This window comes from Cetorhinus maximus, chromosome 12 (genome assembly GCF_964194155.1).
Source record: "Cetorhinus maximus chromosome 12, sCetMax3.hap1.1, whole genome shotgun sequence".
NCBI classification, from domain to species: Eukaryota; Metazoa; Chordata; class Chondrichthyes; order Lamniformes; family Cetorhinidae; genus Cetorhinus; species Cetorhinus maximus.
In genome coordinates, this window is record NC_135890.1 from 65,280,352 (window position 1) to 65,302,144 (window position 21,793).

Here is a 21,793-nt window from a genome sequence, read left to right on the forward strand (position 1 = left end):
GCATGCAAAGAACTCTCTGAAAATGGTTGAGAGGTACAGTCCGTATCAGTTGGCGTACGGAAGAAATCCGAAGTTACCTTCGGTGTTGTCAGGTGCTCCCCCTGCTCTAGAAGGGACTGACATTAGCTCCACTTTTTCTGCTCACCTGAACGCTTTGCAAGTGGGCAGAAAAGCTTTCATTAAAGCTGAGGTTTCGGAGAAAATTTGGCAAGCCCTACGGCACCTCATAAGACCATCAGGAATACAGTTTAGACAAGGAGACATGGTAGATTATAAAAGGGAAGGCCAGAATGAGTGGTAAGGACCTGGCAAGGCTATAGGGAGTGATTGTGCAACAAGGTAATCAAACTGTTAGGGTACCTTCTTCACAGTTAATCGGTATTAACTATACCTTTACAGGTGCTGAACAGGACATAGAATGCGAGGAAGCACCATGCACTCCACACACCACACACACACACTATGAGGAGCAGACGACGGCAAATACAGGGTTGTCTGACTATGAACAAAGTAATATTGAGATACAGGACAACACTATTCGTCCAAAAGTGCAGTTACCCACAGTAGGAACAAAGGTAACATACCTGCCAGAAGGGACCAGTGTGTGGAGGGATGCCACCATCATAGGGAGAGCAGGAAAGGCCACTGGTAAATACAAACTTTGGCTAAATATGCAGGATGAAGGAAGGACAGGAGACGAGACCTATCGATTGGCAAACCGAGGTAAAGATGTAGAAACCCAGCAAGTGCAGTGTGAGTTCTGACAGTGGACCAGAAAGTGGCCGTGACCCGAGGAAAAGATCACGGACTTGTGAACGGAGTTCTGTTCACATGGGAGGACAATCATAAAGTAGCAGTCCAGAGAGGGAGAGGAGTGTGAGTAGAGGCCATAGCTAGCTTAACAAGGAGGACTAGAGAGCAAGCCAGCAATCTCAATAGAAGTAGAAGTCCTTATGACAGAGAGATGCTAGTAGCTGCTAATAAATTGGAAAGTAAGCTGATAAAGGAAGCCAGACAGAAAGAGTTAGCAAGTTGGAAGGAATTTGGGGTGTATTCTGAAATACCTCACACAGGACAGCCAGCTTTATCTCATAGATGGATCTGTACAGAAAAGGTACTCCCAGGCGGCACATGTAAGGCCAAAGTGAGATAAGTAGCCCGAGGCTTTAAAGAGAGACTAGGAGATCAGGATGTCAGAGTGGACATGGACTACAGTGGGGAAAGTGAACTTGAAGATTTTTTTTTAGCTATTTTGGCATCCTATTCCTGGGAGTGCAAATCGATTGATATAAAAGCTGCGTTTTTACTGGTGGAAAGATTTCCAAGGGAAGTTTTTTTGAAACCACCCAAAGAAGCCAGGGATGTAGAAGGAAAGCTATGGAAATTGAATAAGTGTTTATGGGTTGAATGATGCATCAAGAGTATGGTATTTTTCCGTGAGGTCTGTCTTGTTGAAAATAGGTTGCATTCAGTTAAAGGCAGACGATGTTCTACTGGTGCCATAAAGAGAAACTAGCTGGGATCTTCATCATGCATGTTGATGATTTCCTGTGGGGAGGGTCTATAGAATTTGAACAATGGGTAATCAAAAAGATAAGGAAGGAATTCCAGGTCGGAAGTTAGGCTTCAGGAACCTTTAAATACATAGGTTTAGACATTAAGCAGAGCAAGTTAGGAGTGACATTGAATCAACAATCTTATCTAGAAAATGTTATTAATATCCCAATAACTCACGGTAGATCCTCACAAAAAGAGGATTCTGCTAACAAGGAAGAAATGGAACACTTGAGAAGTTTGATTGGGCAGTTGAACTGGTTGTGCACTCAGACGAGGCCTGACGCTAGCTATGATGTGTTGGAGCTGAGTACCATGATGAAACATGCTACAATTGAGCAAGCTCTGAGAGCAAATAAAACATTTTTTTTTAAAATTAAATTCTGAGAGATGTGTGTTCAAGTTTCCAGCCTTGGGTGATCCAGAAGATATGAAGTTAGTCATTTTTAGTTGTGCTTCACATACCAATCTTCCAGATGGGGACTCTAGCACAGCAGGGTTCATCATATTCTTCATGGGAAAGAACGACAAATGTTACCCACTGGCTTGGGAGGCCAGGAAAATAAAAAGGGTAGTGAAAAGCACCTTAGCTGTTGAAACGTTGGCCTTAGTAGAGGCATTAGATGTGGGGTTTACTTGTCCAATATATTGACAGAAATATTATATAAGGGGCAATGTGGGAGAAGTTTGCCCATAGAATGTTATGTTGATAACAGGTCTCTTTGGGACAACGAAAAGTGTCATGGAAAAAAAGACTACGAATAGACCTAGTCAGCATAAATGAGATGTTAGAGAGAAAAGACATCTCTAAGATAAAATGGGTTGACACAAGTCACCAACTATCAGACTGTTTTACAAAGAGGGGTGCCAGCTATAAGAAATTATTAACTGTGTTGGAAGAGAGATGTCTTATATAATGATACAATGAAAAATTGTTTTTGTTTTATAATTGTGCGTGTATATGTGTGGTAAAAGAAATTCAGGAATTAAAGGCGTGAAAATAAGTGACATTATTTTCTTCTGTTTGTTTGGAAAAAGAAGTTCAAGTTTTTTTTAGTTTTTAATTTAAAAAGAAAAGAGGGGAATCTGTTAATATGGCAATCATCTTGTTAAAACCAATCGCTAGTTAAACAGGTGATGGGCATTAAGTATCCCAACTGAATAGAATAAAAAGGTACAGCTGGAACACTTTGTGTGGAAGCTACTAGGAAGTTAGTGGCACTGAGGAGTTGTCTTGGAAATAAACCAGCTTTAACCAAGAGACCAGCCTGGATTAATTCTTCCACCGCAAACTCTTATTGTGAGTAACAGTGGCTAGTGAGATAGCTGATGCGTTGGTTTTCATTTTCCAAAATTCCCTAGATTTGGGGAAAGTTCCATTAGATTGGAAAATAGCGAATGTAACTCCTTTATTCAAAAAGGGAGGAAGACAGAAAGCAGGAAATTATAGGCCAATTAGCTTAACATCTGTCATAGGGAAAATGTTAGAAGCCAGTATAAAAGATGTTACAGCAGGGCTCAAGGTAATTTGGCAGAGTCAATATGGTTTTGTGAGAAGAAAATCATGTTTAACTAATTTATTGAAGTTCTTGGAAGACGTAACATGTGCTGAGGATGTACTGTACTTAGATTTACAGAAGGCATTTGATAAGGTGCCACATCAAATTTTATTGCGGAAAATAAAAGTTCATGGTGTAGGGGGTAACATATTGGCATGGATAGAAAATTAGCTAGCTAACAGGAAACAGAGAAGGCATAAATGGATCGTTTTCTGGTTGGCAAGATGTAACAAGTGGTGTCACACAGGAATCAGTGCTGGGGTCTTAACTTTTTGCAATTTATATAAATGACGTGGATGAAAGGACCAAAGCTACGGTTACTAAATTTGCTGATGATGCAAAGATAGGTAGGAAAGTAAGTTGTGAAGAGGACGTAAGGAGGCCACAAAGGAATATAGATAGGTTAAGTGAGTGGGCAAAGAACTTGCAAATGGAGTATAATGGCAAAAAATGTGAAATTGTCCACTTTGGCAGGAAGAATAAAAAAGAAGCTTATTATCTAAATAGTGAGAGATTGCAGAGCTCGGAAATGCAGAGGGATCTGGGTGTCCTAGTGCATGAATTGCAAAAGGTTAGTATACAGGTATGGCAAATAATTAGGAAAGTTAATAGAATATTATTGTTTATTGCAAGAGAAATCAAATCCAAAAGTAGAGAGGCTATGCTTCAGTGTTATGATATGGCAGGTGGTATTTGTCGGGCTAACCAAATCCCTGAGGGAAACTTGGTCAGGCTTCATAAGGATTTTGCAATTTGTATTTAATCACGAGAATGTATGTGTGCTGAAGCCAGAAGTAAAGGTTCCACTACCACTTTTGGAGATTTTAAATATTAAATTGAAACATTTATTAACAATGGAAAATAAAGCTTAAACAAACAAGATTACAGTTGCATAGTTAAATTTAGTCTTATAACATTTCCCAAAAAAATTCTACTTAGCTAGACTCGCAAATAAACATGCTTTCTCAGCAACAGCCCCAATAGCCCAATAGATTCTTAATCTATGAAACATCTAGTAATATTACTGCAAGGCACCCACTGTTGCTATAAGGGAGGTATTTCCACAAGCTTCTCTCTCCCTCTCACTCGGCAATGGAAATCCCAGGCTTGTAACAAAACCTTGCTTTCTGAAACAAGCAAGCACTTCTCTGGGCTGTCTAGAAGCTACTACTTCACAATACACTCTTCAAAATCTCACATGGCCACCCAAACACAGCTTTCAATCTTGCCTTAAATACATTCTTTCTATTTCACCTTTACCCATTGTTCTTAACTGTCTTTTGAAAGTTACCTTTCCCAGAACCTGAAATCTTTCATGTTGTCTTTATGGCCGCTACCATCGTGGGCGGCGGGGGGGGGGGGAAATAAACTTAATAACTTTGCTTTATTCTTTTATGATCTTTGCTGGTTGTAAAACTTCCTGTTCTATCTCTTTGAAACTCAACTCCTTATCTACCTCGTAATACACATTCCTATTCACGCTGCATCTACTGGGATCCCATGTTAGCTCATCCATCTCCACTTCAAGATGTTTGCTTTTACATCTAATCTCTTTGATGATTTAAACCTTGCAACCTGACTGTCTTCAGTTTAATTAAATTAGTCTCACACACAATCACAACATGTACACAGCCCCTACAAGCCTGCTTCACAGTATCCCCCAGTAATATTGGAAAAAATTTACATTTTCTTTACATCAGTTATGTACAGTATTGGTGAGACCACATCTGGAGTACTATGTACAGTATTGGTCGTCTTATTTAAGGAAGGATGTAAATGCATTGGAAGGAGTTCATTAGTGGACTAATACCTGGAATGGGTGGGTTGTCTTATGAGGAAAGGTTGGACAGGTTAGGTTTGGATCTGCTGGAATTTAGAAGAGTAAGAGGATATTTGATTGAAGCATAAGATCCTGAGGGGTCTTGATGGAGTGGATGTGGACAGGATGTGGGAGAAATCTCTGGTGGGAGAATCTGGAACTAGGGGTCATTGTTTAAAAATAAGGGGTCACCCATTTGAGATAGAGATGAGAAGTTTTTTCTCTGAGGATTGAGAGTCTTTGGAACTCTCTTCCTCAAAAGGCGGTGAAAGCTGCATCTTTGAATATTTTTGAGGCAGAGCTAGATAGATTCTTGATAAGCAAGGGGGTGAAAGGTTATTGGGAGTAAATGGGAACATGGAATGGAGGTTGTAATCAGATCAGTCATGATCATATTGAAGGGCAGAGCGGCCTGCTCCTGCACCTAATTTGCATGTAAATATTTTGGGTCTGTCTTCACAGTAGAAGCCACAATTTTCACACCGAAATGGACAGTGACTTAGGAGCTAAAAAGAGTGAGGAAATCAAGAAAATTTAATATCAGCAGAGAAAATGTATTTGTAAGACTTGAGGGACTAAAATCCAACAAATCCCTGGGACTTGATGGCCTACACCCTGTTGTATTATCACAGCTAATCACCATGCAGCTCGTCAGTCTGTTTCTTGCAGCTTTTGGCTTCCTCCTGGAATATGCAACATTGTTGAGTCTTTCCGCCAATTGGCTCTTCAGTTTGCTCAGAGTGATGTTAAATTCATTTTTCCTCTCTTCGTAATTTTCCAGAGGTACAAGCTTTGTCCTGAGGTGTCCTTATAGCATGTGAAGGTTCTTCAACAGGCTTTGTTTTTCTTTGCAAAGCTCGCCTACTTCATGTTGAGTTTCCTGTAGTTCTGTAGAGTTTCCTTGAGTTTCTTCTGTTCTTCCATTCTACTGTTTCTTCATTTCTTCATGTTGCTGCATGGTTATGCAATCCTTTTGCATTTGATCTTTAAGGTCAATCAACTATTCTTTCAACAGTGTATTTTCTTGTTACCCTTTTGCCAACTCACCCTGGACTTCAGTGCATTGTTTCATTGCTATTGGTAGTTCCAGTGCAACTTTTTCTGAAGTAATATTCAACGTTCTTATTAGCTCTTCGTGTTTTACCATGGCTACATATTGATTCTTCAAGGAGTCTTACAACTTCTTTACGTGCCATATCTGTCTGCTGTTTTACCTGGCTGCACATCTGGTTGAGTTTTCCCAATTCCCACTTTGATTTGCCAACAGGGGGAGGTCCCTGGAAGTGTCCCAGAGAGAGGGACAAGGGAGGGGGACAGGGAGAGGTCTCAAAAGGAAGTCCCAGGTAAAAGACAAAGACAGGGGACACAAACAGATCCCAGTTAAGTTAAGAAAAATAGAGGAGCAGAGAAACAGGCTCCAAATAGGAAAAAGGTCAGTGGGGAGCATGGTACCTATTACCGGAGACTCAGGAGAGGCTCTGGTAATCAAAGAGGACTCAGAAGAAGCCCTGAAGATCCAAGAAGACTCAGAAGTAGCCCTGAAGATCCAAGAAGGCAACCGAAGGTTGACGACTTCATGCTGCGGGCCTGGGAAGGTGGTGGCATAGTGGTATTACCACTGGACTAGTATTCCAGAGACCCAGTTGGGGGGGGCAGGTTGCAGGATTCGAATCCCACCATGGCAGATGGTGAAATTTTAATTCAACAAAAATCTGGAATTATAAGTCTGATGATGACCACGAAACCATTGCCGATTGCCTTACAAACTCACCTGGTTCACTAATGTCCTGTAGGGAAGGAAACCTGCTGTCCTTATCTGGTCTTGCTTATATGTGACTCCAGACCCACAACAATGTAGTTGACTCTTAAATGCCCTCTAAGGGCAATTAGGGATGGGTAATAAATGCTGGCTTTGCCAGCGACACCCACATCCCATGTTGTAAGTGTCTTGGATCTCAAACTTGGCTACTTTAGACAAAGCGTTACAGGTTCCTAACTGATCTCACCAACAATGAAAAAAAGGGTACCCCTTTGGAGCAGTGGTGCTCTGCTTGGCTTGGCCAAAGAGCTGAAATTGTGTTAAGTTGATGCTCGAGTGTACTCAGGAATCCAGAAGAAAGGAATCTCGGAAAGCGAGATTGAAATCCTGCGAGGTGGGCTGTCATTGAAGCTGTCCAAGTTGGAGCAACTTTTATAGAGAATCCCAAAGCAAGGTCTTCAAAGGTGAAAGTTGGTAACCCTCATGAGAGAGACTAAGTTTCACAGATTGGTTGAGTCAGTGTTACAGACATCTGGGTGGGTTATTGCAAAATCCATGGAATTTGTTTTGGTTGTATTTGGCATTTATTGTGTAGTATGGTGTGTTTGACCACAGCTGGCTTGTCAATTCACATGTACCTCATACTTAACCTGAATGTTAGAGTATAAGATAGATATTGTAAATTGTTTTTATCTTTCTAACCTTGTACAGTAAAGTTTATTTTTGTGTGTTCAAAACTCGTGAAATTTTGTGACTTTCATCACTTAATAAGTGTCTTGGATCTCAAACTTGTCTACTTTTGACCAAACGTTAATGGTTCCGAACTGATCTCACCAACAACTTGGGGCCTGGCCAAGGATCACAGCACTAAAGTGAAAGCAAAATACTGTGGAAGCTGGAGATCTGAATGCTTTTGTTTTACCTTAGCAGTAGTGATTTGAAGACAATAGGAAGGAATGAGAGCCTGAGAAAATGTCCCCACAAAAGCATAACCTCATTAGCCATTCTTTCAGTTACTAATTAGAAATGTAACAGAGAAAATCATTGCCCACATGTAGACATTCAGGCCTCAAAACACTGCAGTGGGGCCAGTAAAAGTGAATGCTGCAAAGCAGAATCATGGCAATCATACTCTTTCCCATTTTAAGTACCATGTTTTTTTTAAATTTATTCTTTTGTGGGGCCAGCATTTGTTGCACATCCCTAATTGTCCTTGAACCAATTGACTTGTTAGGTTATTTCAGAGGGCAGTTTAAGAGTGTGGATCTGGAGCCTCATGTAGGCTAGACCAGTTAATGATGGCAGATTTCCTTCCCTGAAGGACATTAGTGAACCAGATGGGCTTTTACAATAATCGATGATAGTTTCATGGTCACCATTATTGAGACTAGATTTCAATTCCAGATTTTATTAATTGAATTCAAATTCCACCAGCTGCCATGGTGGGATTTGAACCTACATCCCCACAGCATTAGCCTGAGTCTCTGGATTACTAGTTCAGTGACATTATCATTACATCACCATCTCACTCCCCCCAGAACTATATTTTTATATTCACCTATGTAAATTGTCTAAACCTGGAAATAATGCAAGAGCCAGGTCTCAAGTGCTTTGAAGTAATTTACATGTTTTCATTACTCATCTTAATTTCCAACTTGCGCATATCGCATGACCCTTGTTGTGCTTCATTGGCTAAACAGCTTGCTAGATCATACAGCCCATACTGAGATGCTGTGTCACCCTGAAAGTCTATCTGCACACACAGAAGCTGGATTTTTCTTAATCAAAACCTAGCTGAAGTGCACACGGTTGGCCAGAAACTGACAGGTACCTTCTGGGCAGGATTTTTTGGGCGGTGGGATTTCCTGCCCTGCCATCTGAAGAATCGGCAGGGAATGCATCCCGGCTGATACCAGCTGCCCTGCAGCCATTTAGCGCTTCATGGAACTTTAATTGACTAAGGCGTGCCCGCCCCTCACTTGGATTGCCCCTCAGCCCTGTAGTCCCAGTAGTGCCAAGTTTGTGCACTGGCCACTGCTTGGACTACAAGCAGTCCCTGAAGAACAGGAGCTAATGGAGCAGGGACTTCAGTTAAGTCCAGGATATCAGCAAGGCCTGGGTGGTAGGCCCCAGCGAGGAGGGTAAAGTGAGTGAGAGGCTGGGGTTAAAGGGGAGGGCATGTCTCCAATGGGCACAAGGGTCCCTCAAATAAAGTCACCCCGCCCGCTCACTCATCCTGCAGCAGCTCGCCCATTAAAAGCTGCCAGGCTACCAACTTAGTGTAGGCCTCCCCCTGCTGCAGATAAAATATCAGCAGCAGAAGGATAAGGTACTTAAGTGGCCATTAATTGTGGCCCAAGGGCAGGCAGAACACCCGATGCTCCCGCCCCACTGTAAAAGGGGAAACAGGATGGACAGGCAGATAGACAGCTATGCACTGATTTTGAGTTCCCACCCGGCTTCAAACTTGTTGGCCCTATGTGAACAGACTTTTAATGATGATCATATTGCTGGTCGGAGATTGACTCCACAAAATCAGAATTAAAGTCGAGCAGGAAGCCCAGCTTCAGGAGCCTGAATGTATAGATTGTAACTTTTATTTTTTGTTGTGTAATCAATAAAACTTGTTTTTTATTTTGTTTTCAGCTGGAGCCACAAGCATTACAGGACAAGGACAAGGACTGGCAGAGAACTGTCATAGCAATGAATGTGGTATGTTGCTGTGTTAAGCTGTAAGTAGTGGCACTGAGATAACGTATGACATTTTTTTTTCTATTAATTATAATCTGAGCTTTTGTTTGGCAGGGGTTATGTTAAGAAACATCCGGTTGACAAGTTAAAAGCAAAATGAACTCATTTGGCAAATGGAATGCTAATCTATTTGCTAATAAAGGGCTAGTTATGAGTGGAAGGTTTTATTTCAGTTTTGAACAAGAATTGCTGAATTTATTTATGGGATGTGAGCCTTGCTGGCAAGGCCAGCATTTATTACCCATCTCCAATTGCCCTAGAGAAGGCGGTGGTGGGCCGACTTTCTGAACTGCTGCAGTCCATGTGGTATAGTGCTTTAGGGAGGGAGTTCCAGGATTTTGACCCAGCAACAGCAAAGGAACGGTGATATAGTTCCAAGTGATGATGGTGTATGATTTAGAGGGGACGTTGCAAGGCGGTGGTGTTCCTCTGTGCCTGCTGCCCTTGCTCTTTGAGGTGGTAGAAGTCATGGGTTTGGAAGGTGCTGTTGGAGGAGCCTTGGTGAGTTGCTACAATGCATCTTGTAGGAAGAATCAGTCATTACTGCACAAAAGGAAGCCATTCAGCTGATGAAGTCCATGCAGGCACTCTGTAGAACAATCCAGTCAGTTCCGTTCCTCAGCTGTATCCCTGTAGCCTTGCAAGCTTGAGTGCTCATCCAATTTCCTTCTGAAATCATCGTACGTCTCCACTTCCACCACCCTCATAGACTGAGAGTTCCTGGTCATTACCACTTACTGCATTAAAAAGTTCTTCCTCACAACCCCCTTCATCTCTTGCCCAAACTCTAGTCCTTGAACTCAGCTAATGGAAACTGCTTTTCTTGGTCTACCTTGTCAAAATCTTGTACATCTTGATCAAATCTCCCCCCAATGTCCTTAGCTGCAAGGAGAACGACCCTTGTTTCTCCAATCTAACCTTTTAACTAAAATCCCTCATCCCTGGAGTTATTCTGGTAAATCTCCTCTGCACCCTCACATCATTCCTAAAGTATGGTGACCAGAACTATATACAGAACTCTACTTGTGGCCTAACCAGAGCTTTATAACAGCATAGCTTCCCTGTCTTTAGACTCAATACCTCTGTTTATGAAGCCCATGAGCCCACATAGTTTGCTAATTATATTCTCAGCATTTCCTGCCAGCTTCAAAGACGCACATGGATTCCCAGATCCCTCAGTTCCTGTACTCTTTTTAGCTAGATTTTAACCGAGTCGGGATGACTCGGGAGCCCTTTTAAAATGGACCCAATTCCAGGATTCCTGACCCCATTCACCAGGGTGCCTGATTTTTGTAAGTGCTTTTAAAAGGTGCAAGCTGGTTCCTACGAAAACCTGGGCCCCACAGCACCTCTTCTCTCCCCAGTCCCACAGCACCTTCTCCTTCTAATTGGAAGAGCAGGTAACATAGGAAACAAGCTCCTATTTTTAGACCCTCCCCATCCCGTCCCCCAACACAGATCAGCCCTGCCATACTCGCTGTAACCAGCTCCCCTCCCCTCCCCCCTCCCCTCCCCTCCCCTCTACTGTCGCCATTGCTGCTCCGGAGGAGGGGGAGCTCGCAGCCCCTAAAGCTAACCTTGCAACATCATTGGAGGTTGTAACCCACAGTTTGGGAATTGCTGCTTTAAATGATTCTATTGTTTATTTACTGCCATAACTTTTAGCCTATTTGCACAATCAACCTTAGCCAGTTCTCCCCTCATACCTATGTAATTGGCTTTCTTCAAATTTAACATTCTTGATTGTGATTGGAAGATGTCACTTTCAAACTGGAAGTCAGTTGTATTATGATCATTAGTTACATAGAAACTAGGAGCAGGAGTAGGCCATTCGGCCCTTCGAGCCTGCTTTGCCATTCATTATCATCATGGCTGATCATCCAACTCAATAGCCTGCTCCCACTTTCTCCCCATACCCTTTGATCCCTTTCGGCCCAAGAGCTATATCTAACTCCTTCTTGAAAACATACAATGTTTTGGCCTCAACTACTTTCTGTGGTAACGAATTCCACAGGCTCACCACTCTCTGGGTGAAGAAATTTCTCCTCATCTCAGTTCTAAATGGTCCACCCCATATCCTCAGACTGTGACCCCTGGTTCTGGACTCCCCCACCATCGGGAACATCCTTCCTGCATCTACCCTGTCTAGTCCTGTTTGAATTTTATAGGTTTCAATGAGATCCCCCTCATTCTTCTGAACTCCAGCAAATACAATCCTAATCAACTCAATCTCTCCTCATATGTCAATCCTGCCACCCCAGGAATCAGTCGGGTAAACCTTCGCTGCACTCCCTCTATAGCAAGTACATCCTTCCTCAGATAAGGAGGCCAAAACTGCACACAATATTCCAGATGTGGTCTCACCAAGGCCCTGTACAATTGCAGCAAGACATCCCTGTTCCTGTACTTGAATCCTCTGGCTATGAAGGCCAACATACCATTTGCCTTCTCTACCGCCTGCTGCACCTGCATGCTTACCTTCAGCGACTGGTGTACAAGGATATCCAGGTCTCGTTGCGCATTCCCCTCTCTCAATTTATAGCCATTCAGATAATAATCTGCCTTCCTGTTTTTGCTGCCAAAATGGATAACCTCACATTTATCCACATTATACTGCATCTGCCATGCATTTGCCCACTCACTCAGCTTGTCCAAATCACACTGAAGCATCTCTGCATCCTCCTCACAGCTCACCCTTCCACCCAGCTTTGTGTCATCTGCAAATTTGGAGATATTACATTTAATTCCCTCATCTAAATCATTAATATGTATTGTGAATAACTGGGGTCCCAGCACCGATCCCTGTGGTACCCCACTACTCACTGCCTGCCATTCAGAAAAAGACCCATTTATTCCTACTCTTTGTTTCCTGTCTGCAAAGCAGTTTTCTATTCATCTCAATATACTACCCCCAATCCCATGCGCTTTAATTTTACACGCCAATCTCTTATGTGGGACTTTGTCGAAACCCTTCTGTAAGTTCAAATAAACCACATCCATTGGCTCCCCCTCATCAACTCTACTAGTTACATCCTCTCAAAATTCCAGTAGATTTGTGAAGCATGATTTCCCTTTCATAAATCTATGCTAACTCTGTCTGATTTTGCCACTGTTTTCCACGTGCTCAGCTATTAAATCTTTTATAATGGACTCTAGAATTCTCCCCACTACCGACATCAGGCTGACTGGTCTATAATTCCCTGTTTTCTCTCTGTCTCCCTTTTAAATAGTGGGGTTACATTAGCTACCCTCCAATCTGTAGGAACTGTTCCAGAGTCTTATAGAATCTCGGAAGATGACCACCAATGCGTCCACTATTTCTAGGTACTCTGGAATGTAGATTATCAGGCCCCGGGGATTTATCGGCCTTCAATCCCATTAATTTCCCCAACACCAATTCTCTACTAATACTGATTTCTTTCAGTTCCTCCCTGTCACTAAACCCTGTGTTCCCCAACATTTCTGGTATGTTATTAGTGTCCTCCTTTGTGAAGACAGAACCAAAGTATGTATTTAGTTGGTCAGCCATTTCTTTGTTCCCCATTATAAATTCTCCTGTTTCTGACTGTAAGGGACCTACATTTGTCTCCACCAATCTTTTTCTCTTCACATACCGATAGAAACTTTTACAGTCAGTTTTTTTATGTTCCCTGCAAGCTTACTCTCGTACTCTATTTTCCCCTTCTTAATCAATCCCTTGGTCCTCCTTTGCTGAATTCTAAACTGCTCCCAATCCTCAGGTCTGTTGTTTTTTCCGGCCAATTTGTATGCCTCTTCCTTGCATCTAATACAATGTCCAATTTCCCTTGTAAACCATGGCTTGGCCACCTTTCCTGTTTTACTTTTGCACCAGACAGGAATAAACAATTGTTGCAGTTCACCCATGCACTCTTTGAATGTTTGCCATTGCCTATCCACCGTCATCCCTTTAAGTAACATTTCCCAATCCATCATAGCCAACTTGCGCCTCATACCATCGTAGTTTCCTTTATTAAGATTCAGGACCCAAGTCTCAGAATCAACTACGTCACTCTCCATCTTGATGAAGAATTCTATCATATTATGGTTGCTCATCCCCAACGGGCCTCACACAACTGAATTGCCAATTATTCATTTCTCATTACACAATACCCAGTCGAGGATGGCCTGTTCTCTCGTTGGTTCCTCAATGTATTGGTCCAGAAAAACATCCCATATACACTCCAGGAATTCCTCCTCTACGGTATTGTTACTAATTTGATTTGCCCAATCTATATGCAGATTAAAGTCACCCATAAATACAGATGTTCCTTTATTACATGCATCTCTAATTTCCTGTTTAATGCCATTCCCAACATCACCACTACAGTTTGGGGGTCTATAGACAACCCCCACTAACATTTTTTGCCCCTTAGTGTTTCTCAGCTCTAACCATATAGATTCCACATTGTCGGAGCTAATATCTTTCCTCACTAATGTGTTAATTTCCTCTTTAACCAGCAATGCAACTCCACCGCCTTTTCCTTTTTGTCTGTCCTTCCTAAATACTGAATACCCCTGGATGTTCAGTTCCCATCCCTGGTCACCCTGCAGCCATGTCTCCATAATCCTGATTATATCATACCTGTTTACATCTATTTGCACGGTTAATTCATCCACTTTATTGCAGATGCTCCTCACGTTAAGGCACAAAACCTTAAGGCTTTGTCTTTTTAACATTACTTGTCCCGTTCCCACTATTTTTCACTGAGGCCCTGTTTGATTCTTGCCCTTGATTTCTCTATCACTTTTCTTATTCCGCTTTCTGTTTTTTGTTCTTGTCTTTGATTCCCTTTCCTCTGACTCCTTGCATAGCTTCCCATCCCCCTGCCATTTCAGTTTAAACCCTCCCCAACCACTCTAGCAAATGGTCCCCCTAGGACATCAGTCCCAGTCCTGCCCAGGTGTAACCCGTCCAGTTTGTACTGGTCCCACCTCCCCCAGTACCGGTTCCAATGCCCCAGGAATCTGAAACCCTCCCCTTCACACCATCTCTTCAGCCATGTATTCATCCGATATATCCTGCTATTTCTACTCTGACTGGCACATGGCACTGGTAGTAATCCTGAGATCACTACCTTTGAGGTCCTATTTTCAACTTACTTCCTAACTCCCTATATTCTGCTTTTAGGAATTCAACCCTTTTTTTTTACCTATGTCGTTTGTACCAATGTGTACCACGACCACTGGCTGTTTACCCTCCCCCTTCAGAATGTCCTCTAGCTGCTCTGAGACATCCTTGACCCTAGCACCAGGGAGGCAACATACCATCCTGGAGTCTCGTTTGCGGCCTATCTATTCGCCTTACAATTGAATCCCCTATAACTATTGCATTCCCACACTTTTTACTCCTCCCCTGTGCAGCAGAGCCAACTGTGGTGCAACAAATTTGGCTGTTGCTGCTTTCGCCTGAGAGGCCATTCCCCCCAACAGTATCCAAAGCAGTATATCTGTTTTGCAGGGGAATAGCCACAGGAGATTCCTGCACTGCCTGCCTCGTTCTCTTGCTTTGTCTGGTGGTCACCCATTCCCTTCCTGCCTGTGGACTCTTAGCCTACGGTGTGACTAGCTCGCTATACGTGCTATCCACGATACTCTCCACCTCACAGATGCTCCACAGTGTCCCTAGCCGCCACTTCATCTCCAGAACCCAGGGTTCCAGGAGCTGCAGCTGGAGACACTTCCCACACACATGCTGGCCCCGGGTACTGGAAATGTGCCCAGCTTTCCACATTGAGCAGGGGGAGCACACCACAGCTTTGAGCTCTCCTGCCATGACTTACCCCTTTAAATTAAATTAAACCTTTTGGAAGATACTTAATATAAATTACTCTCGGGCCCTTCTTCCCTGCTCCTTGTTGCTACAGAATATAGCCCCTACAAATGATGAACCACAAAATAAGACCTTAAAAACTATAAGCAATAAAAGTAGTCAATGCTTACCCGGTCGTATTCACGGTACTCAACAGATTACCTCGTTCCCTCCTCACCGAACTCCCTCAGTCACCCCTACTCTCCCAGCTCCCCTTCAACTCCCGACTCCTCTCGCGCTTCTCTTCAACTCCCGACTCCTCTCGCGCTTCTCTTCAACTCCCGACTCCTCTCGCGCTTCTCTTCAACTCCCGACTCCTCTCGCGCTTCTCTTCAACTCCCGACTCCTCTCGCGCTTCTCTTCAACTCCCGACTCCTCTCGCGCTTCTCTTCAACTCCCGACTCCTCTCGCGCTTCTCTTCAACTCCCGACTCCTCTCGCGCTTCTCTTCAACTCCCGACTCCTCTCGCGCTTCTCTTCAACTCCCGACTCCTCTCGCGCTTCTCTTCAACTCCCGACTCCTCTCGCGCTTCTCTTCAACTCCCGACTCCTCTCGCGCTTCTCTTCAACTCCCGACTCCTCTCGCGCTTCTCTTCAACTCCCGACTCCTCTCGCGCTTCTCTTCAACTCCCGACTCCTCTCGCGCTTCTCTTCAACTCCCGACTCCTCTCGCGCTTCTCTTCAACTCCCGACTCCTCTCGCGCTTCTCTTCAACTCCCGACTCCTCTCGCGCTTCTCTTCAACTCCCGACTCCTCTCGCGCTTCTCTTCAACTCCCGACTCCTCTCGCGCTTCTCTTCAACTCCCGACTCCTCTTACGCTCCTTTTCAACTCCTCTAGGTGCTGCTGACTGCCTGTCCCAGAGTCCTCCTCTCGCTCTCTCCTCTAGGTGCTGCTGACTGCCTATCCCAGAGTTGTCCTCTCGCTCTCTCCTCCCAACAGATCTTTTGCTATGAGATTACTAATTAACCCTGCCTCATTACACAATACTAGATCTAAAATAGCTTTATCCCTAATTGGTTCTACAATGTATTGCTCCAGGAAACTGCTACAAAAGCATTGTATGACATCATGTTCTAGACCATCTTTGCCAATTTGGTTGGTCCCGTCTATATAAAGATAAAAGTCCCCTACAATTATTACATTGCCTTTGTTACATGCTCCAATAATGCTCTGTCCAACAGTATAACTACTGTTAGGAGCCCTATAAACTACTCTCACCATCATTTTCTGGCAGTTGCTACTCCTAATCTCCACCCCTAATGATTCTACTTCCTGATATTCTGAGCCAAGATCCTTTCTCACTAATATCCTATGTCATCCTTTACCATCAGAGCTTCTCCTCCTTTGCCATTCTGCCTGTCTTTTCAAAATATTTTGTATACTGGAATATTTATTTCCCAACCTTGATCACCATATAGCCATATTCCTATAATGGCAATTGGATCTAAACCATTTAGCTCCTGTTGATGCTGCTGGCTGTCTGGGCCTGCAGCGATTGGGGGTCGGGCACTCATCCTGCACAGGATGGTAACTCTGGTGGCAGCTTATTAGCGAGGTGTTGTCGTTACAATCAAGGGGGAATTCCTGCTGGCCGCCCATGTTTGTTGCCGGCCGGCACGCATTTCCAGCTGTTGTCAGGACGCTGACTCAATTGATAAAATTCTGCTTTTACCTTGCATCACTCTCGGCAATTTCATACACATTGATTTTTTTAGAATTATTTATTCTTTCATGGGAATTGGGTATCACTGGCAATGCCAGCATTTAATGCCCATCCCTAATTACTATTTGAGGGCAGTTAAGAGTTAACCACATTGCTGTGGGTCTGGAGTCCTGTAGGGCAGACTGGATAAGGATAGCAGATTTCCTTCCCTAAAGGACATAGTGAACCAGGTGGGTTTTTATGGCAATCGATGATAGTCTCAGTAATGGTGACCATGAAACTAGCTTTCACTCTGGATTTTTTTTTGATCATTTGGTGGAATTTATTTATTGAATTTAAATTCCACGAGCTGCTGTGGTGGGATTGGAACCCCTGTCCCAGAGCATTAGCCTGGGCCTTTGGATTACTGGTCCAATGACATTACCGCTATGTCACTATCTCCCCGACGTGGTCAGTTCAGCCTTGTACTTTAAAAATTACCTGACCTTGTTATATTCCATAATGCAGGGTCTGACATTAACAAATTGACTGGAGTTCACTTGTAGGTGAACAGGTAACTTCAGTGGCATTTTCAATTAGTTTTGCATTAACCTTCACTTTTCCTTGTATACTATTCTTTCTTGCAGTTGATCTCTGTATATTTAAAACTTCCCCAGGGGTGGCATTGCCAGCTCTGGTTGTATATATTCCTGGGGGTTTCGCCACATGGCTTCCCATCTGCAACCCCCCGACCCACCCACTATTGCTCACCCAACATGCCCATCTTTACAACACACTGCCTCTAACACCAATTGGAAAGTGAGCAGACTCTTCATGACCCAATTGAATGGTTCTTGACTATCAGTGAAACAGCCTTTTCCACTCATCTACAATATTTTTAGAAATAATAAACATGTGTTCTTTTTTTAATAGCCCCCAGATTTTTTTTCTCCTGGGTTGCTAGGAGCAATGTCCTGGAGACTCTGGACAACCCTTGAGGGCTGGTAGTCCTACTTGAGTCAGTACATCATGTGGCATGGTGCTGAGCCATACAGACCTCCAAGTTTCTAGGTTTAATCTTAGAAAGCCAAATCTCTGCGCACCACAATTATTAATGGTTCATATCAGCATTCAGTGCTCCTAGATTCAGGCCATTGTTGATTTGATAGCTGCAGATAAGGCTCTTTCTCCAGTTAGATAAACACTCTGTTTATGCCTGTATATCATTCTATTTCAAATACCAGATATTAGCTTTGCTAAGATTGCAGGTTGGTGCCAAATTACAGATACTTTGGATCAAAACATTTGCATACTGGGAACAGGATTGAAATTTCTCAAACTGCCTTCACTTAGGCCCCTGCAGCCAGCCAGCACTATGATAGACTTGTGTCTCCTTTCATCTCTGCTTGGCTAAATTTAAACCCAGGTAATGGAGAAGAAATGGCAGTGTCTAACTTCATTGTACTACAGTACTAGATTGTTAACTCTGTAAATCTAAAAGTCTTGAAACAGCTTAGATTGTTTAATGAACTTGCATTTTCTTACAGTTATTCTGCAATGTCACTTTTAAGATCCTCTGCTAGTTTTTAGATTCAGTTTTTTTTCTTTCCTAGATTGAGGTGAAGTTATCGATGAAGTTCACCAGCCGTGAGTTCAGCTTGAAACGAATGCCATCTCGGAAACAGACGGGAGTCTTTGGTGTAAAGATTGCAATAGTCACCAAGTGAGTAAGCTGTCTCCTGTCGATATTCTTCTGCTGTGCAAAATTACAAAACTGCTGATACCTGATGATTTAATGAATAAATGTACTGTAAGTCTTACAGATCACAAGGTTGTATGTTCAATCCTTGCTCTGTGCTGTTAGCTGTTTTCAGCAGAGGTGCTACAATTGACCTCCATGCCCCAATTTAAGGAGAAGAAAATTCAACCAGGGTGCTCACTTATCACCATTTAATGACCCATGCTGGAGAGTGTTTATGTTTGGCCATCAGGTGAGAACTGGGCAGAGAATGGCTGTCATGCCCTCTGTAATTGAACAACCTAATGTTTGGGTTCACCTATGGAGAATGACCACTTGGTGGAGATCAGAAGAAGGAATATGGGGAGGTAGACAAGAATTTTATCCAGCAGCAGCTCAAAAGGGGAGAATCTTGAACTATCATCTCGGGTTTACGTGGTCAGACATTTCAGTCCATGCAAAGATGAATGTAAGGTGTAAGTACTGGTACATCAATTTACTGGAGCTGTGAGCAGAATGTTGGCTGATTTCCTTCTTGTTCAACATTGAAACAAAGGATTGTTAGTCTGGTGACAACAGTTCTGCTCACGATTGATGCACAAGTAGTATTTGTAACAACATGCTTTACTAAGTTGACAAATAACAATATTAGTGTGGTAATCTGAGGTGCAATACACCTTTTAAGAGAATGTGAGCAGATTGACCACGTGACTGTGTGACCCAATAGCTGTGTAGCACAGGCTACAATGTTAATGTTAGTCTAAAGCAGAGTCTAGTTAGAGAAGCGCACATCATGTTAGTGCTCTGTTGTCTGTGTAAATAAATAGCATGTGCTTCACTTTATATTGGTCTCTGCGTCTGCAGTATATTGTTATCAACTCACCCGCTGACAGTTAAACATGCAACCGGTTTGCAAGCAAAGCAACCCCACAGTAGAACATAACAACTGGCAACAAGGAAAAACACAACCAGTCGACGACACCAAGAAAAGCTGCGAAAACTCAACTGAAGTGTATCAGCCGTGTCTTGCAGGCCGATTATAAGTACAGCGCTCACCATAGTTGTCGAAGTTATCTCCCTCCAATATGCCACAATTTGGTCGCATCAAACCGTTTGATCAGACCACCGATGACTGGTCAGATTATATTGGATGACTCGCATTTTTCCTTTTGGCCAATGACATATTGGGGGAGGAGAAGAGGCGGATGATCCTTTTATCGACATGTGGCATAATTCTTAGTCGAACGGCATCCAACGCCCCAGATTCCAAGGGCTTTGATGAGTTGGTGAATCTTGTGAAAAGCCACTTTCAGCCGAAACCCTCGGTAACAACGCAGCGTTTTAAATTTAATTTGAGGTGTCGTACCCCTGGAGAGAGTCACTTGCAATGTAGCAGCCTTGAAATAACTGACAAAGCACTGTGAGTTCGGGATGTCGATTAATGACATGTTAAGGGACCAATTAGTATGTAGGATTAACGAAGACGCCATGCAAAAGTTTGTTGTCAGAAACAAATTTAGACTGCAGCAAGCCGCTGGAGTTGGCGCTCGCAATGGAAAGTGCAGTCAGGAGTTCCAAAGCAATCAAGGGAGCACAAAATGGCACCGTCCATCACATCAGGAGGGAGGCACTGGTTAGAAATGGCGCGGAAGCAGAGGGCAGGAAACAGCCACCATTAACAGACCAGCAAAAAGCAATGGTTTAAAGGATAAAACCCACATTAATATTGGCAGAAATGGAACCAGACAGCCTGCAAACGAACGACAATTGCAAAGAACCGAGTGTTTCTACTGCCATCGCAATTGGCACATCATGCGATATTGCAAAGACAGATTGAGACAAAATTTCAAACAAAAAAGCAGGAGTCATGAAATTCATACAATGGAGGAACCAGAAGAAACAGAGTCAGATATTTACTCACTGCACAGCTTAAAAATGGGTAAAACAGAGCCAATCTTTGTGACAAAAAATCCATCCAAATGGAGGTGGATACAGGGACATCCACGACAATTATAGGGGAACACACATTTAAGTATCTGAATGGAGGAAGCCACTCACTAGAGCTGGAAAACTCAGATGCTAGATTAAAAACGTATACTGATGAAGCCATACAAGTAAGAGGTATATGCAAGGTTCCAGTACAATATAGAAGCCAGTCTGCTAACCTACCCCTAATGGTGATAACCAGCAGAGGGCCGAGTCTCCTCGGAAGAAACTGGTTAAGAAGATCAATCTTGAGGAGTTAATGAGATCTCAGTCAGAAGCAGGAAATGTTGCTGTTTGGAAAAAGGAGCATGTAAAGACTCAACAAAAGGAATTCTTAGAGCTGATGCTTCAGGAGAGTTTGAGTTGAAGTCAGTAACCTCCAAAAAGAAAACTTGCTGAAGGACTTTCGCATATTGCAGGATTCCCTCATCCCAATTTGTATCACTAAAAAGGTATGAAGAAGAACAGAAAGAATTCAGCACATCTCTGGCTGAGATGAAGAATCAATTAGCCAAGAAAGCACAACAATACTTAATTCTCCAGGAAACAACTAACAAATATAAAAAAGAACTGGAAGAGCTGAAGAACCAGCTACGTGGAAGCCAAGAAGTTTTAAAAATAGAGACCCCTGAGTTTTCAAAGGAGCTGACAGATGAGGAAATGCTGGAAGACTCAACCACTGAGTTCATTCAAGTTGAGCTCATACCTGAGCCTAGTCTGGCCAATAGGGAAATTGAAAAGAAAGCCGAGATTAAAGTCAGTGCTGCCAAGAAGAAAACCCATCAAAAGAAGACACACGGAAAGAAAAGGCGGAATTACTAACAAGGCCCTGGAATTTTTTCTTTACACGACAGGCAGCTGATCATTCCGTGTTGAATTTAGCCTTGCCCAACATCCTGATTCTCAGAACCTGCCTAACAGTTGCCCTTCATATTCTTGAACTTGGAGGGGAGGAGCAGCAGGAGTGCATGTGATGGGGCCTGAAATAGGATGAAAACATTCCTGCTGGAGTCTACACCACCGGCAGAAGGAACTCCCTTTGCTTTGGAAGGATCCATTGAGCCTGAGAGTCGAAGAGGCAAACTTACAGATTCCTACTGGGGAGCCTAGTGGACAGATAACTCCTAAGAGGCCTCAGTTAAACCAGCCGAAGT

At 43.1% G+C, this 21,793-nt stretch overlaps 1 protein-coding gene across 1 annotated transcript in view; it reads left to right on the top strand.

The window, feature by feature from the left end:
- The window catches only part of LOC144687520 (breakpoint cluster region protein), a 598,462-nt gene that overhangs the window by 515,115 nt on the left and 61,554 nt on the right, over positions 1-21,793 (top strand). Inside the window, exons 17-18 of the mRNA XM_078553761.1 lie at positions 9,338-9,403; positions 18,529-18,638. Coding sequence (XP_078409887.1) covers positions 9,338-9,403; positions 18,529-18,638 — 176 coding nt within the window. The remainder of the gene's footprint in view (positions 1-9,337; positions 9,404-18,528; positions 18,639-21,793) is intronic.